Source organism: Labrus bergylta, chromosome 1 (assembly GCF_963930695.1).
Source record: "Labrus bergylta chromosome 1, fLabBer1.1, whole genome shotgun sequence".
Lineage (NCBI taxonomy): Eukaryota > Metazoa > Chordata > Actinopteri > Labriformes > Labridae > Labrus > Labrus bergylta.
The window spans coordinates 31,963,196-31,974,121 of NC_089195.1; the positions used below are offsets into that span (position 1 = coordinate 31,963,196).

Here is a 10,926-nt window from a genome sequence, read left to right on the forward strand (position 1 = left end):
TTAACAGTCAGTGAGTAACTGCTGAAGTGCTTTTAATCAGTTTCTTTTTTTTTTTTCAGGTTTGGTGGGACTCACAATATGCTGAGACGTGTGGAAGCAGCTGTCAGTGATGATGTCCTCCAGTAAATCTTGGTCTGCAAAAAAAAAACATTTTGGATTTCATTTGAGATGAATTTAACTTCAAAACATTTTAATCTTAGAGGCTCAGTCACCTAAATTACGGAAACACAATTGCTGAAATTTGGTTTAATTTGCTGAAATTTGGAGCTAACCTTCTTTGAAGTTCTGTCTTAGTATCAGTTGTTAGAACAATCTGATGTGGTTTGGATAGCATCCTTTTTTTTAAAGATCCCATATTATCCTCATTTTCTCCTTTCATGTTGTCAGTCTGTGAATCTTACACAGAAGCTTTGCATGATTTGCAGCTCGTCAGTAAAATGGCTCATTTCAGACTCTGCCTGAAATGTTTCATTTCCGCTGCTGTCTCTTTAATCAGCCTCTCCCTACGTGCCCACTTTCTTCTGATTGGCCAGCACTTCCAAGGGGCAGGACACTGCAGGGCTGCCAGAGGAGGGCTGCTCTCCAGTGCTTGGAGAAGAGAGCCTTTGTAAAACGGCTCCACCTGCAGAGGCTTGAAGTGTGACATTCTTTCATATCGAGGAACTATCGCATGATTTGCATAACATGCAATTTAGCGCCCTCTGCAGACTTATCCTGGGATTATTCCAACATATGTTTACTAATGATGCACTCTATCCCCAACTCCTGCAGCCACATGTCCGATGTGTCCTTGAGTAAGACACTTAACCCCTTGATTGCTCCGACTGCTTCATCTGCAGTGTATGAATGGGATTAGTTACTTCTGATGGTCTCTTTACTCAGCAGCATCTACCATCAGTGTGTGAATGTGTAGGTGTGACTTGCGGTGTAAAAGCGCTTTGAGTAGTCAGAAGACTAGAAAAGAACTATACAAGCTCAAGTCCATTTATCATTTATATGTGAGTTTTAAAATGGGGATCAGCCTAATAGATCAACTTTAAGTACTGAAGCTTTTAAACAAGTTTTTCAGTCGAATTAAAAATGTTTTACCAAAATCTGTCGTATTTTGCATGCACAAATACATCGGCTACATATCGGGTACAGCAACGTTGCAAACTTATTTATGCATTTAGAAAGTCTGCAGAAGTTTACATGTAATGTTTTGTTCGATTGTTATTAAATATTTGGTGCATATGACTTGTACATTTGTGCCGTGGTATTGAAAAAGGTATGGATATTGTTTTGCATTTTACTAGAATCCTACTGAAGTATAACCCGACCGTACTCTCATGCTATAGATCTGAAAACGTTTCAGGGCAGCTTTGAATGTAAAGTCTATTAAAAATGATAGCACAATAAAAATCTCTAAAACCTGACTAAATCAAATCGAACCTTTCTGCATGGCTGGATAACATCCACTCCTCACGTGTGCTATTCAATATGTCATTCTGTGTGTGTGTGTGTGTGTGTGTGTGTGTGTCCATGGCATGCACCCTCTTATCACCTCCCTCACAGACATCTGCCGCCCCTCCAGCTGAAGTAATTGGTAGTCCCATGGGGAAATGAAATGTGCGACTGTACATATACCACTTCATCTACAGTTTTCTCTGCAGGCCGCTATTCAGAAGTGAATATTGGAGTTGACACAAGCTGCGGCTCCTCTCCTGTTCATTATAGAGATAAGGCTTTCCTTATAGGAGGTGTGTGAGGTCTGCAGAGGTAGCAGAAATGGAGTTGATCAAATTCATTTCACTCTGACATTACTTAGTCAACCATCAAATGCTCAGCAGAGTGTGCGTCTGCTTACTAAACTAAATATGCTTCAAAGATGTGAGGAGTTTTGTAAACAATGCGAGAAACCTGTGGAGATTTCCTACATTTGAGCGTGCTGAAGGCGAGCTGGAAGGCCTGTCTCTGGGTGGGTTTGTCCCCGCTCTGTGGCAGCGGTGTGTCCGTCTTCTTCTCATAGTGCAGCAGCTGCTGCGAGGACGTCTTCTCCGATCGCAGCCGATGGAAAACGGCCGCTGCTTGCACGTAGGCCTGATCTGACGGAGGGGAGGCTGATGGGGAAGAAGGATGGGGGGGGAAGATAAGGGTGGCAGTGAAGTATTGAAAGAACAACAAACGGAAAAATTGGAGAGCTGGAACGAGGACTTGTTGTGAAAGTTAGAAAGAGACAAAAGAAGGACATCAGATGATACACAGGGAGAGTGCTGGTTTTGATACCCAGTGAACCAGTTAATAAACATGATATTGGTGGAAAAAAACACAATCACATTTCCCTTTGACCAAGATAACACACCTGAAACCTGTTGACTATTGGGTCCCAAATGGAATGGAATCTGCATTTTAGACAACAGAGGAGGATGACACAGATTCTCATATCTGGGGTTTTCACAATACTGTAGATTTTTAAGCTGGGATATAAACCTAGAAATCTTTTTACTCTACCTATTCCTGTTACGATACCACGGCAAAACTGTACAAGTACAAGATGGCTTCTTGTTTTTAATTAATAACCAATGTAAGCAAACTCCTAGGGCCGTATTCATGAAGCCTCCTCAGTATTAAGAGTCGCTCCTAGTAAATAAATTCTAAGAAAATTCTTAGAATCAGGACAAGAATTTCCCCTTTCTCATTCTGATAAAGTGTTATAAGGAGTAGGAATGCATCTTACCTGGTGTAGGTGAAGATTTACAGAGACTGGAAAGAGGAAGTAGAAACTTAATGGTCTCCTTGTCGGTCGGTTGGCTGTCTTCTTCTTCTTCTTCTTCTTCTTCGTCTTCTTCTTCCTCCTGATTTGAAATGAGGATGTTTCCTGTCGCAGTGTTCATATTCTCATCTTCTCTTGAGCCTGCTGTAAGAGAAGAAAGAAAAATAAACAAACAAACACAAAACCATCAAAGAAGGAACAAAAAAAGAGAGCATGAGGAGCTTACTTTAATCTGCCATGAATCCTCCAAGCAACAAAACCAGTCACTAAAGTCCAGCACACTCTCTCTTTTTTTTTTTTTTTTACATTCCAGCCTCTCTGTTTGTGGAATTTACCATCTTCAAACAGTCACAAAAACGTTTCTCTGCACACCTGAGACGTCCTAATGTAAATAAGACGTGTGCAGTGAGTCATGGCCCACATGCGACACAGCTTCCTGTTACTGTGAACGTGAGACTGTGGAGGGTAATTGGGCTCCTCCTGGTGCAATTAGGGCGACCGGTCAGATACACGGGCATGAATAAATAATGGGCAGCAGTCCGACCCCGGACAAAGGTCCACCTCTCACTGACCTGCCCCACTCGTCTCTGTGCAGCACACACACACACACACACACGATAATAAAGCCACAGTGAGTGGACATGTGTGGCTTCTTGGGGGTTTAAATGACATCACTTGACTTGACAATAAGAACTGGCCCCATAAGGATTAAACACCCAAAGGCAGCAGGGACCACTAACCTCTCATTAAAGCAGATTAATAGAGAGAAACACTGACAGAGTGTAATCGGCTTTTACAGCACTCATCAATCTTTAAGCGCAAAGTTAGAATTGACCAGAAATGTGCAACGTGTCCAATAAAGGCCACGCCAGAGCAGATGGAATAAATTAATGAATATCAAACGGCAGTGATTTAATGAGTGTGAAGCAGTTTTGTCGAGCTCGGGCCCGGGGAGAAAGTCCACTTATAGAGGAGCAGGGAGCGACAGCAGCTTAGTGTAATCTGCATAGAAGATGATGTGCTGTTTAAAGTTGCATGGCGGGTCTTACCTTTTGTCATTCACAATCGTCCTCGTGGGAACGACACACAGCTCAGCTTCTTAAAGAAACGCAACCCCGAGCAATTATTAACGGCAAAAATGTCCTGCTCTCCTGAAAAGCCGTTTTGTTTTTCTTCTACGCTTCACTGAGTTTCATACAGTGTTAGTCCTCCTGTTGAGTTAGAGCACATCATACACTCATCACCTCGCTGTCGTGCCTGAGTTTGAAATGCCATGGCAACAATATGATAATGAAGGGGGCCTTTCCTCTCTGAGACAGGTATACAATAAGTACATTACATACCTGTGGAAGAGGACCTGAAGCATTTACATCAACATCAATAGAGATAAATAGATAGATAGATAGATACATAGATAGATAGATAGATAGATACATAGATAGATAGATAGATAGATAGATAGATAGATAGATAGATACATAGATAGATAGATAGATAGATAGATAGATAGATAGATAGATAGATAGATAAATAGATAGATAGATAGATAGATACATAGATAGATAGATAGATAGATAGATACATAGATAGATAGATAGATAGATAGATAGATAGATAGATAGATAGATAGATACATAGATAGATAGATAGATAGATAGATAAATAGATAGATAGATAGATAAATAGATAGATAGATAGATAGATAGAGTCCAAGAGTGAATACCTGTCAGATCAGGCCCATCGAGTGCACAACATGACACCACCAGAAAATGGTCAAAACAACCATCTTCAGGACCAGAATTGGCCAGCCAGCCACGACATATTTGATGTTGTAGCAGCCTATTTGATTAGAGGTTACACAAGTTTATAATGTTAAGGCTGCTAAAGAAATACCATCTGTTGTCACGTCCCTGCACGCCCCCTTCAAGTGCACCCGTCCTTGTCAAGTGAAAACTCAAGGAGGAAATAACCAAATGAAATCATGACAGAGCAGATGGATGAAAAATAGTTTTGTAATAAATAGTAAAGGCACAGGAAAGTATCACGCTCGAGTAGAGAGAATGAAATCTAAATCCCGAGTTGGATGCTGAATTCTTCACCAGTCTCCAAAGTGAGCAGAGAACTTGTTAACGGTGTGCAGTCAAATAAGTGAAATAAGTGAAGGAAAGTCTGAAACTCCAAGTGAACACTTAGAAGTGCACACTTCAAAGTGAATAAGTACACATTCAAGTGCTCCCTTACATGTGCACACTTCAAAGTGAGTAAGTACACATTTAAGTGCTCACTTACAAGTGCACACTTCAAAGTGAATAAGTACACATTTAAGTGCTCACTTACAAGTGTACACTTTTAGTTCATAAGTACACCTTTCAGTGCTCCCTTACATGTGCACACTTCAAAGTGAGTAAGTACACATTTAAGTGCTCACTTACAAGTGCACACTTCAAAGTGAATAAGTACACATTTAAGTGCTCCCTTACGAGTGCACACTTTGAAACACAAAAGTGAACACTTTCAAGTACCCCCCCTTTAAGTGCACAAGTGCACACTTGTAAGACTCCCTCCCCCTCCCCAACCCCGAGTACACCATTAGAGTTTCCCAGGACTCAGATTCTTGCCCGAGGTAAGCAGGCCAGCTCTTTTAGAGGCCTTTTTTATAACCTTCTCATAACATACTGATGACAAATGAAAAACATGCGGATACTCTTGCTGGTTGGACAATATATTCCTGTTCAACAACAATTGGTACACCAGTGACTAACTATGAAAATGAAGAGATAATCATCAGATGTTCTGGTTTAATTTCGCCATAGAGTGGCTGGATTCTTCCTCGGTGAGAAACGACAGCAGCAGATTTGACTTCTCAGCTCTTTAGACTCAAAGTGGCCATCCTGTTTAGTGACCATCTTTCCTCTCATATCAAGTCTTCAGACTGAAACAAAACTGGGAATTTACAGAATCAGTGATGGATGGAGAAGCTGTCATCTATGAATTGTTAACAGATCAAACTTTAAGGTGTATTGTGCTGTATGTTTCAGATGACTGTCTAATGCTGCCCTCTTCTGGTAATCTTCTGAACTGTAACTCTGAGGCTTCCATTGCAAAGAAGGAAAATAAAGGATATCAAACTACAAGCGTACTTTTAGACCTATAAGCACCTTTCTGAATGCAGACTCTCTTAATCCAAACTCCTGAAATCTGCTCCCTTCTCCTAGGGCCCTTAATTAATCTCCTCCTCCTCCCCATAACCTGCCATGCCGGAGCTGTCCACCAGGTGTCCTCAAACACTTTCAACAGACTCTAGCGCTCACCTGCTCTCACTCCTCTCCTGTTGATTCCAGCTTTGTGCCTCATAAGGACACATAAATATCATCTATGTAGTTTATAAATATTTCTAATTTAGTGTGAATGATCGATCATTGCACACTTCATGTTTTACAGAAAAGCACGACATCTAAACATGCACATGCTTTACAGGTTTTACAGGTTGAAACAATTATGACAACATATCAAGCAGTAACCTCCAGGACTGCAATGTGAAGCCAACAGGAAGTTTAAAACATCTGCACTTCTTCAAGTGACCACATGGGGCACAAAACAGCAACAAAAAAACAATTTTCTTATTTAGATTTTGTTTTATTACAGACAATACCATCACAATTCACAGTTGGTACAATAGGTGCTAGTGCTAAAAAAAACAAACCAATTTAAAAATCATTTTTAAAAAGAGTATAAAGTTCAGTATTTTTGCACACACTGATTTGAAGCTCATCTACTGAGAGTAGTTTAAAGATGTTTGTCGTGTTTACCTTTTCATGAACTCATCGTGTTACATTTATTTTGGCACTGTTTTTTATCCAACCAGGTCAATGGTTAAATCTGTGTTAGAGAACAGTTAATCATTCACATATGCAGTAGAGAATATTTGGTCTGACGGGCTTGATCAGAATTCAAGATTTTAAAGGCATGTGAGCCAGTTTCTCTGAGAGACGACCGATGAAAAAGAAGAAGGAAAACAAATATCTGAGATTGAGAAGATAACAGCTGATGTGGAGAAGTTGCACTCGGTCGCAAAAAAGCTACATAAACACAACAAAAGACAGACATAAACCAGTCTCTTTGTTTATACATGCCACATTTCACAGCAGGAATCAGATGGAGATTACTCGACACATGAAACCAGAGCCCAACACAGGACTTAAAAAATGGGCTGTCTGGGGCTGCTTCAGAAATTAATTATTCCCTCAAAATGATCCATATGTGTGTGTGTGTCTGTGTGTGTGTGTGTGTGTGTGTGTGTGTGTGTGTGTGTGTGTGTGTGTGTGTGTGTGTGTGTGTGTGTGTGTGTGTGTGTGCCAAAAAACTGACGCAAAGTTTTATCTTAGAGCTCACCTGTGACGTTCAGTCTGGTGTGGTTCTTGTTAAAACCACTGTCTGTGGACACATAACATGTATAAACTCCCTCGTCCTTAACAGCAGTTTTGTGAATGAGCAGGGATACGTTCACGTTCTTGTTGTTCCAGGACGGTTCAGCAAATGAATATTCAGGCAACGATGTAAGTTTTCCTTGGTCGTATTTAAGTACAGGTTCTTCAACCCCCTCTCTACTCCAAGTTACCGTCAAGATTTCAGGATCTTCTACCTCTTCAGAGTAATGGATTACACAGTCAAGTCGTGACTGCTGCTCATACTGTCCGATGTTTTGAGTCTTGCAGTGAATTTTCACAAAGGCTGTGAAGAAAGAATCACATGAATACCAAGAAGAATCAAATATTTCAAACTCTGATACGACGGAGGAACTTACCTTCACTCTGTGAACTTCCTCCATTGATGAAAGATTTCTGCGCCTCTTCGTCTCCTCTGGCGTTGAACACTTTGCAGGTGTACTGGGAGAAGGCGGATCCTCACTGTATTTTCAGCGTGCTTGAGAGGATAAACAGACCATTCTCTGTCTTCAGCACCTCCACCTCGGGTTGCTCTAACCAAGGCTTGTTGTCTTTATCAAACCAGCTGAGTCGGCCTTTTGGGTAGCCGGTGGACTTGCATGTCAGGGAACCGTCGGTGTTCAGATCAATGTCCTGAGTTTGAGGCTGAATAGTTGGCACTCCGTATTTGGCTTGAAGGAGAACATGGAGATGAAACATGATTATTAATCTGAACTTCAACCCTCGACATCAATCATCACACTATTATTTTACCACTGATATTTGATGTGTGATAAGCAAATGTACTTTATGACAGCAGACATCTTATTTGTCATGAAGAAACAGAAAGTAGCAAAGACACCGAGCAAACATTGAACAGTCTCTGTTGAAGGTAAATACCAGCCTGATGGGGAAGGAAAGTCCCCCGTTCTCCACACAATCTACATTCCATCTAGCTCACTTTTACATCTTTCCTGCAGTCCATCTTCTGTCTTTAATCTTATAAATGTTTACACAAACAGACAGAAAAATGAGCTCTCAGGGGCTGCTTCAGAGATAAATCATTCCCTCAAAATGATGTGTGTGTGTGTGTGTGTGTGTGTGTGTGTGTGTGTGTGTGTGTGTGTGTGTGTGTGTGTGCCAAAGAAGCTGAGACAAAGTTTTATCTTAGAGCTCACCTGTGACGTTCAGTCTGGTGTGGTTGGTGTTAAAACCACTGTCTGTGAGCACATGACATGTATAATCTCCCTCGTCCTTAACAGCAGTTTTGTGAATGAGCAGGGATACGTTCACGTTCTTGTTGTTCCAGGACGGTTCAGCAAATGAATATCCAGGCAACAATGTTAGTTTTCCATTTTCGTATTTAAGTACGGGTTCTTCAACCTCCTCTTTCATCCAAGTTACCACCACGATTTCAGGATCTTCTACGTCTACTACGTCTCCTTCAGAGTAGTGGATTACACAGTCAAGTCGTGACTCCTGCTCATACTGTCCGATGTTTTGAGTCTTGCAGTGAATTTCCACAAAGCCTGTGAAGAAAGAATCACATGAATACCAAGAAGAATCAAATATTTCAAACTCCGATACGACGGAGGATCTTACCATTACTCTTCACACTTCCTATACTGTTGAGGACAGCGAGCGTTAAGAGCAGAAAACCAACGGAGGCCATGTTCCTTTACCTGAAATGGAAGTAAAATAATTGAATGCTTTATGGTGCATTCATGTGGTGTTGGAAACATCGGGGAAAACGAGTTTCCGAGTGGTAAAATGCACATGAACACCAACTCAAGTTGGAACAACAACTCTGAAACTCTGAAAAGAATTAGGTGCCCGACTTGACGCCAGAATCGTCACCACATGAGGGGCAAAATATGATTGTGTTGTCTATTGTGTTCTCATTATTTTGAAAAAATAGTAAGGCTTTGTATCACAATCAAAAGGCTAGCAAAAGAAAGCCTTTATTAAAAGGGAATCAAATACTTAGATTTCTTCGGCCTACTTTATTAGATCAGAATCAAGCCTGTTAACAAATAATGTGGTTCATTTTTTGTAAAAGCTTTTTGTATTAAGCTCAGGTTATTGAATGGTGAAACAACAGTCCGCTTGTTTGCAAAAATTGTTCATAGGTTTATTTTCATAGTTGACAAAAAATTTGGAAAATAGTAAAAGCAGTCGAAAAAAAATGAAAAACATACATTGTACAGAACATTTTCTATTTTAGGAATATTTTTCAGCCCTTGCTAACATGAAAAAGAAAAAAACATAATATGACAATCTGAATGAGGCATCGGGCCAAAATCTGTTCTGATTCTTAACTGATCAGATTCTGCCTTAAAAAATCCCATTAAGGCCCGCAAATGGCCCGCGGGCCGCACTTTGGACAACCCAAATTACATAAACTAGCACACTTAGCAAGTAAACTTAACTCAGCAGAAAAATATTAAACACAAATGACAACCCAGCAACAGTCATAAAACATGACAAGACTGCTTATGTCACTTTGTAGGCCTTTTGATTTGGTTAAAGTTACTTTTATGGCTTAATATTTACAGCCTGTCACGGAGCTGTTTTCAGTACGTACCGTTATTGATGAAGTCAGCCAGCAAAGGGGACGAGCTGACAATTCCAGATCTCTATAATTACCACCACCGCCACACGAGGGCGCTGTTGTCAGATTAATAAAAGGAGCCTTGCATAGCTAGAGATAAAAGATAGAACTGTCTATTAAATCTATATCTCAGAGGAATAAGATCACAGGATAACGTTACAGAAAATTAAAGTAACACTGATTGAAAACAGCAAGTCATTTTGACAAACTTCACAATCTACAATAATCCTACAACACTATTTCACATGTAACAACAGTTTTGATTGGTCAAAGGTTGCTCATTTGGGCGAGGCAGAGTGTTACATGAGAAATTTTATTTCAATTGTTCAACAGGGAGGGTCAGTTGTTCACCTATTAAGAGTTTCTTTCCATTTTTAAACTTCCTGTGCTCCCTATGGGAATATGCAATTGTATTTGATGCTTCCTCGTCCGGTTTAAAAATCCTTCTGTCAACTTAAATGTGAGCGATGATGTGGCATCATAATACTTTTGACGAATTGTTCATAGAGAATTCGGATCCTTTTCTAAGTGTTAAAACTAATAACTAATGTACAAGAGAAATAGTTCAGAGGGACACCTGTAGTAAACCTGCATCTATGTTTGGAATAATCTGTACACTGGCATTGACTGGAAAAACACTTTGTTATTACCAAGGAAATATTTTGTGTCAATTAATTGTCCAGAAGTGTCTTTGAAGATTCTGCACAAGTGCTATCCATCCATCTGCACTTCGTTGAACTCATACACTGTAAATATGAATATACGAAGCCTGAGTGATGTCACCCATCTGTTCCTGCAGGGGGCGCTGGAGTCCCATCGATGGCGGTCTCCATGCTGGAAATCACGTCTCAGCCTAATTTTCATTCAACCTAACGAGCTGAGGCGGATTTTAAGCCTCCTGACAAACTGTTACACCGTGTCCGCTTGTCATTTAGCTCAGCTACGCTCCTTATTTTGAATAACGCTTATCCTTCATAAAATCAAAACAGCTGAGTTGTTAAAAAAATCACCCCTCTTACAGTGTGTGCCGATCGAGACATGAGCTAACCAGACCTATTTAGTTATTTAAACCAGGTTGAAAACATGTTTATTTATACTGTAGCATTTTTAAAATAGGGTGTGTATGTGACTTCTGGTGC

At 40.4% G+C, this 10,926-nt stretch overlaps 1 protein-coding gene across 1 annotated transcript in view; it reads right to left on the reverse strand.

Moving 5' to 3' along the window:
- The window catches only part of LOC110004085 (putative methyltransferase NSUN7), a 22,410-nt gene extending 19,521 nt beyond the window's left edge, over positions 1–2,889 (reverse strand). The window contains exons 1-3 of the mRNA XM_029282649.2: positions 2,717–2,889; positions 1,917–2,099; positions 76–134 (exon numbers count right to left, since the gene is read on the reverse strand). Coding sequence (XP_029138482.2) covers positions 76–134; positions 1,917–2,099; positions 2,717–2,873 — 399 coding nt within the window. The 5' untranslated portion in view covers positions 2,874–2,889. The remainder of the gene's footprint in view (positions 1–75; positions 135–1,916; positions 2,100–2,716) is intronic.
- Between the last annotated feature and the right edge of the window lie 8,037 nt (positions 2,890–10,926).